This window comes from Phyllostomus hastatus, unplaced genomic scaffold (genome assembly GCF_019186645.2).
Source record: "Phyllostomus hastatus isolate PE091 unplaced genomic scaffold, TTU_PhHast_1.1 phas_contig_1, whole genome shotgun sequence".
In the NCBI taxonomy this organism is placed as follows: Eukaryota; Metazoa; Chordata; class Mammalia; order Chiroptera; family Phyllostomidae; genus Phyllostomus; species Phyllostomus hastatus.
This window is the reverse complement of record NW_025333498.1, coordinates 4,246,864-4,265,302: the sequence shown is the minus strand read 5'-3', so window position 1 is coordinate 4,265,302 and position 18,439 is coordinate 4,246,864. Positions and strand designations below refer to the sequence as shown.

General features: G+C 32.8%; 1 protein-coding gene across 3 annotated transcripts in view; it reads left to right on the top strand.

The window, feature by feature from the left end:
- The window catches only part of GLS (glutaminase), an 81,481-nt gene that overhangs the window by 13,534 nt on the left and 49,508 nt on the right, over positions 1-18,439 (top strand). For all 3 annotated transcript variants that reach the window (XM_045820550.1, XM_045820641.1, XM_045820713.1), the window contains exons 2-7: positions 377-473; positions 829-950; positions 5,655-5,784; positions 6,507-6,586; positions 9,192-9,355; positions 17,859-17,917. In XM_045820550.1, the coding sequence (XP_045676506.1) occupies positions 377-473; positions 829-950; positions 5,655-5,784; positions 6,507-6,586; positions 9,192-9,355; positions 17,859-17,917 (652 nt within the window). The remainder of the gene's footprint in view (positions 1-376; positions 474-828; positions 951-5,654; positions 5,785-6,506; positions 6,587-9,191; positions 9,356-17,858; positions 17,918-18,439) is intronic.

Genomic DNA, 18,439 nt, shown 5'->3' with positions numbered 1-18,439 from the left:
TAAAAAAAAAGCGAAGTTTTGACTCTTACCTGAACTTTTGCTGAGCTCTGTAATTAATATCAGGTGATTGTATTAATCTGTGCAGGAAGGTACTGCTGTATCAGATGGCTAGGCATTAGCACAGCAACAAATGGTAATCAAGATTTTAAAACCTGGAATTTAAAAATACCTGTACTCATTAATGAATCATTATTTTCTTGTTTTTCAGTGCAGTTTCAGTAATACTGGTTTGATTTTGATAAATCTACGTAATATGTATACTTAATGAGATCAATTCAGTTATAATCTGGTTTAGTGAATATTTAATAATAAATGGAGGTAAATCTATTAGAATCTTCACATAAGGATTAATTTTGTCTTCTTTTCTCCCCTTTAGTAAAATAAAACAGGGTCTGTTACCTAGCTTGGAAGATTTGCTGTTCTATACAATTGCAGAAGGACAAGAGAAAATACCCGTTCATAAATTTATTACAGTAAGTTTCTGCATTTATCTGTCTTAAACTCTTTAAAGGTAGTACTGAATCAGTAATACAGATATATTGAAATGTAGTCTTAAAGGTCATTTGACATACAGATTCTGACTGACTATTTCTCTTACTGTGTTTTCAAATTTTTATTATGCTCATTTCAAGGTAATCAGTGAAAGAAAATGAAAGAAAGAATTGAGAAACTTGTCCAGAAAGTGGGTAATAGTGACACTAAAATGTCATATACATATTCAGGTCTTGGGTAGAAGTTTTTATGTACAGGAATAAAAACTTTTAGTTGGAATAAGCATAAACATTATTTGCACTATGTATTTACAAACTCTTATTTTTTTAAAAACAGGCACTCAAATCTACAGGATTGCGAACGTCTGATCCCAGGTTGAAAGAGTGTATGGATATGTTAAGATTAACTCTTCAAACAACATCAGATGGTGTCATGCTAGACAAAGATCTTTTTAAAAAGTAAAAATTTCTGACAAACATTTAATGGTGATTGCTATGCTATATGGTGGTTTTTATTTTAAAACAAAATTGCATCTTTTACGGCCAGTGTTTCCTGTGTAACTGAAACAAAAACTGGGTTTTATAAACATCAATTGTTTGAAGAACTTGGTGCACATTAAGGTTCTGTAATACATTGGGGTGATTGTATACTTTAAAACTGCTCTAAGGAAATGTAGCTATGGATATTTACAGTGTACAGTACTTAGAGATTGCATTCAGTTTAAATAGAGAATACTCTTTGTCCTGTAATGGCTGAAATTGAGCACCAGTTCATCTGAATGTCTTGCAGGCTTTCTCACCATGTTCTCAGTTTCTTTCTTTCAAGGTGATTTAGATGACATTATAAAAAAAGAGTTTCAGACAGCCTGTATTTCTTAGATTTACAATTCTTCATTGTTTGCTTCTCTCCTCTCTTTAGATGTATTAACAGATAGGCTTTTGACTATTTTAATTTTCTTCAAATATTTAAAAACTAAAGATAACTTTGGACATTAATGCCTTGATTTGGTTGATTGAGAATATTTATTTTTTATTTTCGTATTTGCATGTTTATTATTGTTTTCATTAATGTGTTCCTACTAGTCTGAATTAATGATTTAATGAACAGCATGTTTGTAATGGATCCCAAAGAGGTCAGTTGTATTTTAAACTACTAATAAAGTGAAAACTAGTATAAAATTGTAAATGCTAGTATAAGACATTGGCTTTTTTCAGACTGTAGGCTTAGGTTGAAATATCCAAAGAATTCCAGCATCAGCCTTGAAAATTTATTTGTATGTATATATGTAATTTTATTTATTTTTCTTTTATTTTCTTTGGGGGGGGGGGCTGGATGATATTTGTTTTAGATGTCTCCTGGGAATGTCCTGGAATTTTAAGTCATTTGAGGTATAAGTGCTTAACTGAGGTCCTTCAAATTTTCTTGGCATGCTCTGCAGCACTGCTGACAGAGCATGGGTTTATCTTTTCACCACAAGGGTTCTTAATTCTGTTAACTCAACTGACCTTGTAAAGTGTAGATTTTAGTTCCATGTTGGAATAAGCATTAGGAATTTTGAGTCTTCAGAACTGCTTTATTTGTATAGAGTAGGAAATAATTTCTAACTAACTGTACCTTTTTACAATAAAGATTATTTTATTTTTTAGTGTTTATGAGCTTTCTTTGCAAAGGACTTTTTGATAATGGTGCCTTCTGAGGTGTTATTTTGGCATATCTGATAGTGAATTGTCAGAGAGATGGTAGGTAGATCTATTGGTAATAGATATGAGGTCTTGCTTTGGAATTTAAAGTGAAAGCAGCATCTCACACTTTTATACACTTTTTTAGTACTGTTTAAATTTTTTGTGCTTTATAAACATGTTTCTATGTTTAAATCTGAAACTAAAAGTAATTTAAATATATGATTATGAATCCAGGAAATATAATCACAAAATTTTCTACCCATGATTATATAAAAAACAACCACGTTATTTTAAACACCAATCCAATCTTTTTTTAAAAAAAATTGATGACTGTAATATAGACAGTTCCCAACTTGACAAATGCTTTGTTGTGTATATAAGCAGATAGTGGAAAAGTCTAAGTCTGTAGACATAAGGATTGCTCTTTTCATCCCTAGAATGAGGTGATTTAAAACCTCTGAATATTAACCTTTTCAGGTTACCTGGAAAGGTGATTGCTGTAGAGAAGTTCTTCCTCTGTTTTCAAAATAATTTTTCTAGCTAGTGTTGCCAGAAATAAAACTATTTCACCTCCGTGTGGGCAGGAAGGAGATGTTATAGTGGAATTCATTTTCCCAGAGAAATAATTTATAAAGGTGGACAGATTTGAAGTCAATATATTGATATTTTACCTAAAATACATTGTTGGTTAATATTTGAGGATAATCTGAGAAAGCTATTATGTATGACTTTTTTTTTTTTAACGGGAAAATGAGTTCTGAGCATACTGTTTGGGGCATAATCTGTTTGAAAGTTGGAGACGGCTTGTACCCATCTAGATAGTCAATTGTTTTTAATGCCAATTTATCCTTAGAACTAATAGAAGTAGAAAATTTGTGTTGAAAATGAATACTATGTTTATTCATGCATTTTTAATCATATGAGTATTAGAACTATTTTTATGTGATCATAATTTTTTGGTCTAACCAAATGGAAGTCTTTACATTTGTATGTTTGATTTTGTTTAAAAATTCAGGGTTATTTTACTACTGAAAAATTATATGCAAGATATTTTGTAAAATATTGACATACATTACAGTTGTTAATCATAGACTAACATGGGAAAAAAATCTAAAGAAAACTCTAACATAGACTAATCAAGGGGAAAAAGTGATTATTCCTAGTTTGCAGATGAGAAGACTGACCAAAGCATGAGAAAGATGTGACTTACTGAAATGAATAAGCACTTCCTCCTCAGAGTTCATTTTGTATGACTTCTGACTTCCTAGATTCATGCTATCTAGATTCATATTAAAATAACTCCAAGAAAAAACATTTACTACCTGGAATGCTCATCATTACCCAATTAAACACTTTTCTTAGTTTTAAGATTACTTTTCTTGGCCACAGTAATTCACCAGTTAAGACTGTTACCACAGCTTTATCAGCACCTTCTGATTAAAAAAAAAAAAAAAAGCAAAACTCGACTTTCACTGACTACAGCTTTGTTAATTATAAAGCCTACTTTAAAAAGTGCTGATAATTTTAAATAGTTAAATAGTTAGTAGTAAGTTAATAATTTAAATTTGACTGGCAGCCTCATATTTTCTCATGTGTTATTTCTTAAATAAGGATGTATATTTGATTTGATACAGATACAGTGACTTAAGATCAGGAATTGTCTTAACTTTTTTTTGCTGAGAAGTATATTTTCAGTATATATTTCTTTAAACTCTCATGTACAAATTGAATTGCTATTTGAAATATATTAAATACTAAATGAATAACAAAACTTAATACTTTTTAGATTAACATTGTGAAGCTATCACAAAACAGTTTATCAAAGTTTATTGAAGTAAATACTTGGTATCTCTGGGGTGTCAGTTATGTCTACATGTATAGGTTAATGAAATTAGGACTATAATTTTTTATGTTTGTTGGGTCACATTCTTGTCACTGGAAACAACATATTTTATTTTAAATCATTTTTTAAATTTTATGTTGACTAAGTGAGTATATATTCTGAATTTTCATTAATAGTTAAAAAGTATGAAATCTGTCTTTTAAATTTAATTTGATGCTGTTTTATTATGTTTTATTAGAACAGCTGTAATTAAAGTATTGAGATACAAAACTTTCTCATTTACCATGGACTAAAAAAAGCAAATACTGCGTGTCTACTTCATTTCTCCATTTATAATTAGTGCAAGTTATTCAAGTTAGAGTTTTCTCATCTGTGAAGTGGGGAAATTATCCCTCTCAAAGTGTTTATGTTTTGAGGATTAAACAGGATGAATAATACTTGAAACTAAGTATAATTTTTCAGATGCCAATTTGGAGTGTTTTTCTTTTTCTTTCCCCCAAAGAAGCTGCTAATATAGTGTCATATCACTTATCTGTGAGAAATCTGTTACACAAATGACTTCCCATAGTTAATGCTTTGACTCTAATACTTCATCTATAAACATTTGGGGTTCTTTTTGTCTCTTAAAGGCTAGTCCTAAATTGGTATTATAGCCTGATGCTCATGTCTAGCAAGTTTTCCTTTAGCAATTAAATATTTTATTTCTGAGTTACTGAAACTTTAAAAAAGATGAACCTCAAGTATATGGTTGGCTGTAACCTTCTTTAAGGTTACATTAATATATTGATTTTCTGGCTTAAATCTTGTTGAGGACAAAGCAGAATATTAGTCCACATCCTTAGATTTCATCCCCTCCAATCACTTGATTTACCATCTTTTAAATAGTTTTAAACAATGAAACACTTTTATTCTACAATGTATTACATATCTTACAGTCAGTAAAATAATGTAATTAAACATTTTTGGTGATTCAAATAATATAAATTTGATTCTACGTTATATATCTCATGTAGAATTACTCATTATTTTTATAAGCATCTTAACAAGTATGTTATTTATGAGACAGATTAATGTCACTAAACATTGATTTTATATCCATTTTTTAGTTTAGAAATGCAAGTTTTTGAAATATAATTCAGGAAAACTATGTTAAAACACAAACTGTAGCTTTTTGTAAAACACTAGTAATAGTTTTATAGAAATAAGGGATATATGTCTGAGGTTACTTAATGTAAAAAAGAAATAGAATCCCAACTATGACATATTCAAGTCTGATTTTTGTTAACTATATGTCATACTGAGTACCTGTCAACTCTTATAGGCTAAGAAACTTGTTTTTAGATGGTCTTGATACTTAACCTGATGAAATGCTCTGTTGCTTTAATCTTTGATATAATTCTTAGGCAGTCTAATTTATTTCTTTAACTTGTTCAACAGATTACAAACAACTACATGAGAGCCTGTTTGAAGGAAATAAAAATAATGTAGAAAGAGTATAATTTATAGGATTTAATTTGTTATATAAAATCATGAATTTCTCTATTATTTAAATATTCTCCTGATTAACATTGTTATTTCCAAGTACTCATATTTGAAGGACATTCAGTCTTTTTATATATTTTTTTCACATTCTACAGATGTGTTCAAAGCAACATTGTTTTGTTGACACAAGCATTTAGAAGAAAGTTTGTCATTCCTGACTTTATGTCTTTTACCTCTCATATCGATGAGTTATATGAAAGTGCTAAAAAGCAGTCTGGCGGAAAGGTAACATTTTTAATGTGAATATTTTCCTAAACTAATCACTTAAATTTATCTCAACTTGAGGTATAGAGAGTGTGTAGTTTTCTTGTGTTTTGCTAATTAAGAAATTTAAGTTAAATGAGGCCATTGAATTAAAGTGCTTTTAAAATATTTTAAATATCAACTTGGTTCCTTTAGGTAAAAAGAAATCTAAGTTTACAAATTTCTTTTGATTTTCAAATGATTGAGATGGCCTTGAAATCTTTAATAAAATAGTAACTTTACTGGGAATTTCTGCAGATATGTTCTTGAACATTGAATGAAATGTTTTCAGTTTAAAAAATCCTCTAAGTGATAATAAAGGCTATTTTATTTCTTCTTCCTATTGAAAGATTTTAGATAGTGAAACCCCACCAATATGACCCTGATTAAAGAAATTCTCTATTTCTTTCCCTTATAAAAAAAATTTCAAGTCCCAGTTTTTCTTTTAGACTCTTTTCCTAGAAAGAGAGAATGCATTGGAAAACAGGTGATGATGGAGACTGATAAATCACTTAGATCTCACCTGTAATCTTCAAGTCTGTTGTGCCCTTAGTTTTTATGAATATTATTATAAAAGACTATAAAGCCACTGAGTGCTATAAAATAACTATTCATTGGTGGAAGCTAAAGTGAGATAAATTTTTGGTAAAAGAAAGTATTATTTTCTTGTATTATATCTGTTAATTTTCAGTATGTTTGTTAAGGTTGCAGATTATATTCCTCAGCTGGCCAAGTTTAGTCCTGATTTGTGGGGTGTATCTGTTTGCACAGTAGACGGACAGAGGTAAGTTTATTTCAAATCCATGAAAACCATCAGTCATTTGTAAAGTAAGAAGTCAGTTGCAAAACATGCAGGAGTTCATGAAGTCCATGAAAGCCATCTTCGGGAAGTGCTTACACTAACAAGCACAGCCACTGACAAATGAGGATCTAGCAGAATTATGAAAAGGATAATGAGGGTACTTCAAAGAGAAAGATTTGACTTTAAAAACCTTAAAAAATGATGAGGGTACTTAAAGAGAAAGATTTGAATTAAGGAGAGGTCCTTGGAAAAATGTATAAAATTCTAGAATATTTCTTTAAGAATGGTTTTTAATTATTCTGTGAATTAGATGTAAAGATTTAGTATTGTGTTGTAATTTGTTTTTTTTAGTCAAAAAAAAAGAAAATATTTTTTTACTCAAGGATTTAGCTCAGAGGTGTAATCTTTCTGTTTTTTTTTGTTTTGTTTTTCAATGAGATAATTTTTTAATTAAAATATAACATTTAAAATAAGATATACAACTTTTGAGTATATACAGATTGATGAATTTATAGCATAGATATAAATTTTGTTTAACCTACAGATCATTTATTTAGTCTTATAATTTAAGGTTTATTTTTCAAGACAATGTCCAAATAAAGCCTTCTCCTTCCCCCACACATTTTTAAGAAAATTTGTTAAATTTGATCTCTTAAATGCCTTTATTCTAATTGATCTTTTTGGTTTTTTTTTTCTCTAATTATCTCCCTTACATATTTATAGTTAAAAACACAAAAAGACACAGTTTACTCCATTCATTCTTGAGATAAGGAATCTGGGGCCCAGAGGTTGTATAATACTGGAAGAGGCTAAATTAACACCTTGTAGTGCATTTTCACTAAACGTTAATCTAATCCATGAACACCTAGTAATGATGATAGGCTTTTATCCTCTTCTGGGCTTGTAAAATATGCTAAGCATGCATTGTGTGTGTGTTGAATTAAATGTTGAATGCTATGAAAGGACACAAATACATGAGATGTGGCTTTATTTTAATGGAGCACATTCCAGTAGGCAGTGATATTCCTGTTTTTGTATTTGGAGGAAATGGTTTATCATGTAATGGGAAATTTTACATTTGGAGAGAATTATTATCATGTAATGCTTGCACATGGCTTTTAAACTTTTTTTGTGTATAGAGATAATTCTTTTTATTTTTCTTATCTAGAAAATTTAAAAAGTTGACTTTGAGCTAAGGATGTCTAACCTTTTGGTGTCTCTGGGCCACACTGGAAGAAGGGTTATCTTGTGTATTACATACACAAACACTGTTTTCAGTAAATTTATGATTTTGTGTTAGGCCGAATTCACAGCCATCCTGGGCTGCATGCAGCCTGTTGGGCTGCAGGTTGGACACCCTTGGGAGCATATGTATTTTTAAATCTAAAGGTAGTAGGAAGGCAGGCTTTCTTTCTTTTTCTTCTCTTTTTTTTTTTTTTTTAAATTCTCATCCAAGGACTTTTTTTTCCCTTCATTGCTTTTAGAGAGGAAAGGAGAGAGAAAAACATCGATTGGTTGCCTCCCATATGCACCCAAACCAGGGAGCAAACCTGCTACCTAGGCATGTGCCCTAACCTTTTGGCTAGGAGATGACGTTTCAACCAACTGAGCCACACTGGCCAGGGCAGGGATTCAGGCTTTTTGTCTGGTTTTAGAATGATTGTCAAGTTGAAGTTATAGTCTGAATTAGAAATTTTTTATAAAGATTATAGGGAAAATATACTTTTCCTATATATACATATGTATTTACCTTCCTAATAAGAAGTGAGGTTGTCCTCTGACACCTCTCTCTCTGTTAACCACTATTTCCCCAGGGGTAGTTATTAATAGTGCTTAGTTTCACTGTGAGTTTCATTCTGAATAAATGAGTGCCAGTAATGTGTGGGGTACTGTTGTGAGCATCTGGGATACTTCAGCCACACAAAGATCTCTCCCCTTGTGAGGCTTATGTTATAATGGGGTCAGTGAAGGTGTTCTTTTATTTTTAAACCTATGCTCTACTTCACGTGCATTCCAATTTGCTATCATGAAGCTTTTTGTTTTGTTCATCTGCATGGTGATAATGATTACTGTTAGTACCAGCTATAGTGGTTGCCAATTAATATAATGGGGCTGGAATTGTAAGTAGATATGGTTGACAAGATGATACATTTATAGATAGGGTCTCAGAGAATGATACTGAATCTAAATTGTGTTCTGTTTAAAAATTAACCATGGTTTAGCCATGGTTAAGGCTATCAGTAAAAAAAAAAGTGACTAATTTCTAAAAGGACCAGTTCATTTTATATGATTGAATACAGGTAGGAGTAAGGAGGGCCATACTCCCTCGCCCTGAGGAAATTTTTCACATTACTTAATTATTTAATTTGGAATTATTTTAGTACCTGAGTATTTTTAAGCTTTTGCCTTCATTTACTCTTAAAGTAAACATACTTATATTTATTTTTTAATATCTAAGTAAATCTGTGGTTAAATTATGGGGAAACCTTTGTAATTAGAATTAACATGTGAAAACAACTCTAGTGAGTGATTCAGTTACTTTTTTTTCCAGTTTATCTTAATTAATTTTTAATCTGCTTTTAAATAGGCATTCTATTGGAGATACCAAAGTTCCATTTTGTCTTCAGTCCTGTGTAAAACCTTTGAAATATGCCATTGCTGTTAATGATCTTGGAACAGAATATGTACATCGATATGTTGGGAAAGAGCCAAGTGGATTAAGATTCAACAAACTGTTTTTAAATGAAGATGGTAAGAATTACATAAAAGTTGGTCAGAAAAAGAAATACTTGCTTTCCTGTGTAAACCTACATAGTTATTTTTTGCATTTTTAAAGAAAATTAAAAGCATTCATACTTTTATTTTTCACGGGATTCTGTGAAACTTACAGAAATGGTTTAACCACCCACTTTTAGAAATGGTTATTTTAGGCATTCCGTACGTCTAGAAAGTGCGATAAGGAGAAGATGGGGTCAGGGAGTAGATTTTCACTTTATGATCACCTGTATGGGGCAGTATCTTATAGTAAAACCTCACAATGTCTGATATTTGCTTTAAGATAATTCAGTGGAGTGTTGCTAGAAGTGCTAGATGTGATTATTACTATATGTTGGTAATTTTTGAAGCTAAAGGATAGATACATGAGTGTTTATATGCTATTCTTTCTGCTTTTGTGTGTGGCATATATTTGAAAACTTCCATAACAAGTTTTTCATGGTCGCCCTGGTTGAGATAGTGGTTTGCTTTTTCTGTTTCATAACACTTAATATTTGAAAGAAACATCTTCCATTAAATGGTTGGACAGCTAATAAGTCTTATTACTTTATAGTGATCTATAAGAAAAGGGGAGGGCAAAGGTAGTTAGTACTTTTAATTTGATAGTTGGTGTTTTGAATCTACATGCCAACCTATGGATTTGTTTTTATTTTTTAATCTTTCAGGCATATGCTAGGTTCCTCATTTTGTGATAAGTTAAGATAGAATTGAAGAAAGCAAGAGTGAAGGAATTCAGTAGTTGCAGTAATGGTTTTAAGAAATATACTTTTGTATTTTTTCTTACTGCTGGATAAAAAATGAAATTGATTTACAGTCATTTGTTAGTGAAGTTGTAAGGTATTTTCTTACGTTTCTTTTCCTATTTATTTGAAAGCAATTATATTTTATTCTTTTATCTTAATATTTCTGTCCTGATGCTACTAATGCTACATTTGTCTTTATGAAGATTACCATAAAGTAGCAACTTCAGTAAGCATATTACATGCAGAAGTACTTTATTTTTTTAATTTACTGATATCAAGTTTTAATATGGAAAGAATAAATATTTTTGTTCTAACAAGATTAAACATTGTATAAGAAAAATTAGCATTTGCCTGCATAAGGTAAAATAGAATAATCTGGGTGGTTTTGGTGAATTGATTGATTTTGAGAATGATATTTTAAGAATAAAAATTAAGAAATGTAAGACTTTGAATATGAAGAAGTATTTTAGAAACAAATAAATTAGGCTTGGGGTAAATAAACTTAACCATTGTAATATATTTTTTACCATGGGCATTTATGATTTTAGAAATTATAATTTACTGACACGGTATCTATAAGAAAAAATCATGATAAGAACTCAAGGAACTTAGCACTGGTTTATAATATCTGAAATAAAAAATGTAACATGAGATTTTGGCTTTATTCTTTGGCCTTTTCAGTCCTGAGCCAGGAATTTTGAGGTAATTAAAAAATTGGAGGCCTCACTATACCATTCCTGAGTTCTGCTTAGGTTCTGTGCTCTAGAGTCTGGTTTTAGACATGCTCCAGCAAAAAAAAACAGTTTATAGGGTTTTTTTTTTCATATTTAAAATGTCAAGGGTAGATTTATCATGAAACTGTACACTTTGTGTATGTGCTTGTGTGCCTATGTATCTAGCACTATAAAATTTTTAAAAACATATATTGTCCTAGCTTTATAAAATTATAAGATTAATATCAATATAATGACTAGATAAATTATAGTAGCTACTCTTAATATCAGTAGTTTTAAAATACTTTATAGCATATAAAATTTTAATCCTGTGGCAGATAGTTGGCTGATATTTTTCTATTATAAATGAAGAAATAACTTACTTTGATGGAGGTGCAGTTTGGAAGCCACCAATCTCCTAAAGTCTTTTTCTACCTTGTAATGGAAATTAGGTTAACAGTTTTTATAACCTTCTTCCCTTGCATTGTTAACAGGTATGGAGGGTGTATATGGGCCTTGATTCTTGGAGTAACTTACCTTGCTAATACAATGATACATGGAAAAAGAGACAAACTCAAGTATTGCATACTGCTAAATTATAAGTGTGCAAATGACAGAAACCAAGATACATGTGTTATTTTATAAGTGTGGCAGGTTAGAAAATGAAGAGCTAAATTAATATACACGAGGATGATAGGACTGAATTTTATAGAAATAATGAAGTTTGGGTGGTTGTAAGTGGGCATTGCAGGATTAAACTAAATAGAGAATTGTATTTTAATTTTTATACGGTTGTATAAAATTCTAGTATAATACCAAAAACAAACATCCATATTAAACTGAACATTAATGCTTTTTAATATTTAGTATATGTTTAGCTTTGACATAGCCTGAATATGAACCACATCTTTTTAAAGTTCATATTCTTAGCAGTTTGAAAATATAACATGGAAGAACTTTGTGCATGTTACTGCCTTGGAGCAAGAATAAATGTGTAGCATTAGTTTTGTGTATTTTAGTTTAAAATATGCCCATAAAATTTAAATGTTGCCCATGTCCATTTTGTCATTATTCTAAGCTAATATTTGTCATTAAATAATAGCCTTTATTATTTAGATTAAGTGTTACTGCTGCTGTCAAAAAGATTTTTTTTAAGATTTTATTTATTTATTTTTAGAGAGGGAAGAGAGGGAGAAAGAGAGAGAGAGAGAAACATCAATGTGTGGTTGCTGGGGGCCGTGGCCTGCAACTCAGGCATATGCCCTGACTGGGAATCGAACCTGCGACACTTTGGTTCACAGCCTGTGCTCAATCCACTGAGCTGTGCCAGCCAGGTGTCACAAATATTTTTAATTAAAAATTCTAAATCAAACTCTTCATTTTTCCCTTCCTTATGGCAGAGCAGGAAAAAAGGTAGATTTTACAGTCATAAGTTCTAGTATGAGGTTTTATACTTCATTAAATGCTGGTGTTGTGTTATAATATCTCTCGTGTATTTCTAGGCATTCAGCTATCTGGCTTTTGAGCCAAAGGTAGAGTGAGCAGTCTCTTAGGTCTGAAATTGATCTGTCATGCCATGAAATGTTTTAGTGTTCTTTGAAAGATCTTGAATGTAGCTTCTGTAGTAATTACTGACTATTTATGATTTAGAAAATACTAAATGTCTACATTTATGTGATACCATTTGAAATATACATATTAGCTGCCTCCTAGGCCCATAGAGCAGTGATTTTCAACCTTTTCATCTTATGGCATATGTAAACTAATTAGTAAAATTCTGTGGCACAGCAAAAAATATATTTTTTGCTTATCTGACTAAAAAATAGGTATAATTTTGATTCATTTCTATTGGGCGGCTGTTGTTGTGTTGGCTGTTGTCATTTTTTTTTATTTGACAGTCTAAGGGGAAAAGAGATCAGTGCCCCTGACTAAATAGGCAGGTATCGCATGTTCTAAAAATTCTTGTGGCACACACATTGAAAATCACTGCACTAGAGTATAAACCTGATAATGTCAAAAAAAAAAAAAAAAAAGGAAAGGAAAGGACAGATACATGAATATCTACACAATAACAAGTATAAACTAATTTAGCATAGCTGGATTTCCATATCCTACTCTCTGTCTGCATGTGGTTTTTCTTTTCAGTGGGTAAAATTTTTTTTAGAAAATGTTTGTTTCTTGGCTTACTCTTGCCATGTACTATTTTTATGTGACAGTAATTGCTCTCATTGCATGTAATCCCAGAGAAAGCAAACTTTTCTTAGTATAATTTGGAATGGGAGAAATCTTGATTGCAACACTCAGATATTATACTAAGTTTTATTTTAACTTTGGTAACTAGTTATTATAATGGGTAACCCAAAATGTACAGGGTTCAAAGCATAGCTATTGAGGGAAACTGTTAGACTGTCAGTTACCCAATTTTTTTGTCTTGATTGATTTTTTTATTAAAGATTTTTTTGTTTTATTTTTTTAGAGAGAGGGTAGGGGAGGGAAAAAGAGAAAGAGAGAAACATCAGTGTGTGGTTGCTTCTTGTGTGCCCCCCACTGGGGACCTGGCCTGCAATCCAGGCAAGTGCTCTGACTGGGAATCAAACCGGCATCCCTTTGGTTTGCTGCCTGGCACTCAATCTGCTATGCCACACCATCCAGGACTGATTTTTTTAAAAGATTTTATTTATTTATTTTTAGAGAAGGAAGGGAGGGAGATAGAGAGAGAGAGAAACATCAGTGTGTGGTTGCTGGGGGTCATGGCCTGCAACTCAGGCATGTACCCTGACTGGGAATCGAACCTGCAACACTTTGGTTTACAGCCCGCACTCAATCCACTGAGCTAGGCCAGCCAGGGCTTGATTTTTTTTTTTTTTAATTAAAAATTTTAACAGCTTTTTTGAGATACATATTTTGGGATAGTCCCATAGCATATAATTTAACCATTTAAAGTGTTAAATTCAGTAGCTTTTATTATATTCATAGAGTTGGGCAACCATCACCACAATCAATTTTGGGACATTTTTATTACCCCCAAAAGATACCCTGCACCAATCAGCAGTCAGTACCCATTTCTCTTCTACTCCTAGCAACTAATAATCTAGTTTTTGTCTCTATAGATTTACCTATTCTAGACATCTTGTATAAATGGAATCATATAATTTGTCTTTTATGGCCAGTCTGTTTCACTTAGCATGTTTTTAAGGTGCTTTCAAATTATAGCATGTATCAGTCCTTCATTTTTTTCCATTGTTGATGAGTATTCCATTGTATGGATAATAGTACATTTTGTTTATCCATTTTATCAGCATGTTTGGATTTTTCACTTTTTGGCTATTACCAATAATGCTCTTGTGAACATTTGTGTACAAGTGTTTGTGTGCCTATATATTTTTATTTCTCTTAATTATATACCTGGCAGAGGAATTGGTGGGTCATATGGTAACTATTTAACAGTTGGAAAATCTGCCAGGCTGTTTTCCAGAGCTCAGAGTTGTTTAGCCATAAGCTCATATCTCATAAGGTTACTTGCTTAAAACTCAAAGAGAAGACTAATGTAGCAATAACTTAAGTCTTCTGGATTTGTCAAGTTAGGTAAGACTTTCTTTTCCCCCAAAGAAATTAATCACTACCACAAACAGATAAATTAGGAATTAAGTTCAAATAAATTTTTTTGGTACCCTCAGTTTTTTTGTTTAGCATTTGTGCCATATCATGAGTAAAAATGTAATCAATTGAGCCAAAAAGTCCATATGGTTTTTTCCATAAAATAAAAAACACATTTTTTTCATTTTCACCAATAACTTTATTGGATTGGATATTTTGAGTATGTAGGCTGTCTTCAGCCATGGTAGAACTTTGTTCTCAATTATTATCTCGATTTGATCACTATCAACTTCAAGAAGTCTTTGTTTTAAAGTCTGTTTTGTGTAGTGAAAGTATTGCTATGCTATTCAGGCTTTTTTTCCTTTCATTTCCTTTCTCACAAAATAATCTTTTTTCACCCTTTCAGTCAGTGTGAGTCCTTTGACTGAAATGAGTCTCTTGTAGATAGTATCTATAAGGGTCTTGTTTTGTTATCCTTTTAGCCACCCTGTTTTTTCATTGGAGTATTTAATTCATTTGCATTTAAAATAATTGTTAATAGATATATATTTATTGCCATTTTATTATTCATATTTTTTTCTTTTTAAAGAAGACCCTTTACCATTTCTTGTAATGCTCATTTGGTGGTGATGAACACCTTTACTTTTTATCTGGGAAGCTTTTTATGTGTTTTTAGATTTTAAATGATAGCTTTGATGGGTAAAGTAATCTTTGTTGTAGGTCCTTTATTTCATCACTTTGAATATTTTTTATTTTATTTTATTTTATTTATTTTTTTATTTTACATTTTATTTATTTATTTTAGAGATGGGAAGGGAGGGAGAAAGAGAGAGAGAAAGAAACATCAATGTGTGGTTGCCTCTCATGTGGCCCCCACTGGGGACCTGGCCCTCAACCCAGGCATGTGCCCTGACTGGGAATTGAACCTGCGATGCTTTGGTTTGAAGCCGTGCTCAATCCACTGAGCTACGACAGTCAGAACCCCGCTTTGAATATTTCTTTCCACTCACTTTTGGCCTTCAAAGTTTCTGTTGAGAAATCAGCTGACAGGCTTATAGAGGCTCACTTGTAGGTAACTGTCTTTCTCTTGGTGCTTTTAAGATTCTCTCTTTGTCTTTAACCTTTGCATTTTAATTAAGATGTGCCTTGTTGGAGGTCAGTTTGGGTTCATCATCACCAGGTTAGGAAAGTTTTCAGTCATTATTACTTCAAATAGGTTCTCAATCTCTTGCTGTGTCTCTTCTTCTGGTACTCTTCACACTTGTTACAGTTACTACATTTCATGTTGTCCTAAGGGTCCCTTAAACTATCCTTATTTAATTTTTTTTTCTTTTTGCTGCTCTTACTTGGTGTGTTCTCCTATCTTCTCTTCCAAATCTCTGATTTGATCCTCTGATTCATCTAATCTGTTGATTCCTTCTAGTATATTCTTCATTTCAGTTATTATAGTCATTTCTTACTGCTTTTCTGTGGTTTCTGTGTACTTTTTTAATGCTGTTGAAGTTCTCATCAAGTTCCTTGGGCATTCTTAAAGCTATTGTTTTGAACTCTGTACCTGGTTGTTTCTTTGCCTTCATTTCATTCAGTTCTTTTTTCAAAGATTTCTCCTATTGTTTCATTTGGAGCATATTTTATATCTCTCAGTCTTGCTAGGGTGTCTTTATGTGGTAGGTGTCCTGTAGGGCCCAGTAGCTCATCTTCCCTGGCCACTCAAGCCAGGCAATCCAGACTCACCCCCCTCCCCCACCTTAATGTGGGCTGTGTGCACCCTCCTGTTGTAATTGAGTCTTGATTGCAGTTGGCATGTCAATGGGAAGGATTGACCCCCAGGCCAATTGGCTAAGGGGATGACCAGTTATAGTGAACTTGCTGCTGTGCAGGAGCCAGCCCCACAGAGCAGAACTTGCTTCATTTGGGTCTCCTGGCACTGGCCTGGTCTACTCCTTGAGTGTGTTGCTCGTGGAGGTGGTTGGGTGGTTCTCTGGCATGGTCTGATGCTGGCTACTGGGTGTTCTAGCTTTGAGGCCTCATGGGATGAGGCCTCTAGCTTTGCCTTGCCTTGCCTCATGCCTATGCCTTGCCTGGGGCCATCTGTCACGAGCTACAAAGTGATGGGCTACCACTTGTGCTGCACTTGGAGGTGTCCGTGAGTAGCCAAGCAGCGAATGTACCACTAGTTGTGCACCTGGGCTACTTAGTTAGAGGTATGTGGCATGCTGAAGCCAGATGCTGCTTCTTTGGGGTTTGTGAACCTTTGAGAGAATTCAGGAAAATCCACAATATGAGTCAAGAGAGGCCATTTGTATGGAAAAGCAGTAGCGACCTGGAATTGACTTGGGTGGGCCTGCAAGTTGGGTGGGACTGAGTCTCAGGGAATCACCAACATGGGGTTGAATGGTGATAATCAGGTTGACTGAGACTCGGACATGGTGCCTGCCAGTACCTGTAGTGGAGGGCTCAGCAAAGGAATAGTGGCTTCTTCCAGCACTGTTGTTGGTGAGAAAGGTGCCCTTCTAGCCCTTGCCCCAAAGCCAGACAATTCAGTTCTTCCCTGTATTGAGCTGCTGCCTTTTGAGCTGCTGCCCCAGTGCTGGAGCTCCAAGTGAGTGAGTCTAAGTAAGCCCGAGTGCAGGTTCTTTAAGAAGAATTGCCTGGCATTCCAGCAGCCCTCCATTTTAGCTATAATCTCCACTGGTTTCACAGCCAGAAGTTATACGGATTTCTCTTCCTGGGGCTGGGACCCTTCGATTTTTGGAGTCACCTCTGAAGCTGAAATAGCCCTCCTGATTTTTAACCTCTACACCTGGGTGTGGGGACCAGCCAGTTCAAGTCTCCACCCCTCCTAGCAGTCTTGATTTGGCTTCTTGAACTGTGTACCCTGAGTTACAGGACTTCTCTTCAGCTAGATTTCAGGCGGTTCTCAGTAATGGTTGTGCTGTAGTTCAGTTTTAATTTTGATTTGATCATTGGAGGATGCCAGTACTGTTTACCTACTCTGCCATCTTGACTGAATCCTCTATTTAAGGATTATGACTGACTTGAGGTGTTGGTGCTATTATTACTCCTAGTTTACAGATGGGAAAATTGAGGCTTGGTGAAGATTAATTATTTGTCCATGGTCAAATAGCTAAAAAGAAAGCAGAATTAGAAAATTTGGATATGCTCTTACACTACTAATTACTGCCTTTCTGTACACGAATCTTCGTTTGCCTGTATAATTATTATAGCAGCTTCCTGGAGGTGTATTACTGGTTTGATATGCAAGTGAGTTTAAATGTTTTCTTCCACACTCCTTCCCACACTCCCAAAGGAACTGTAACAATGGCTTACATAAAGAAATAAATATATCTTCATGGAAAGAACCTATGTGTCACAGAAAATGCTATCAGGTATTTGAAATAATGCTATTGCTTTTATATGTTACAGATAAGCCACATAATCCTATGGTAAATGCTGGAGCAATTGTTGTGACTTCATTAATAAAGGTAAAATGTTGACATTTCTCTTTAACCTAGTAAATTTTTTAATAACTAAGGCATAAAGGTGGATTTTGAATTATGTAGAACTATAAAAAGTTTTCTTTTGGTGTTAAAAAAATTAATCTTATGGTATAAGATTAAGATTTATTTATATAAAAATAAATGATGTAATTTTAAGGGCAAAATTAAAAACAGATGACTCATTGTAAATTTCAACAGTTAACTCTTGGCCTGAAGATCTGGTAAAAATTCAAAAAGAAGTCTCTACTAAACAATAGGCACAGACGTTTTTCTTTTTAAAGTTCTGATTTTTGTTTCTCTTCCTTTTGGCTCTCTTAGAATAAATGTAAACAGAGTTAAAAACATTTACTGTTTAATGTTTGTCATCAACATATATAGGAACAAGTTCTGGTACTTTGTGTTAAGACAAAGTACATTTACCCTTGAATATTTCAAGCCTTTTTTTATATTTTCATAAACTTTAATTATAATTTTCACTTGAATTTGTTTTATTTGTTTTACTTCAGT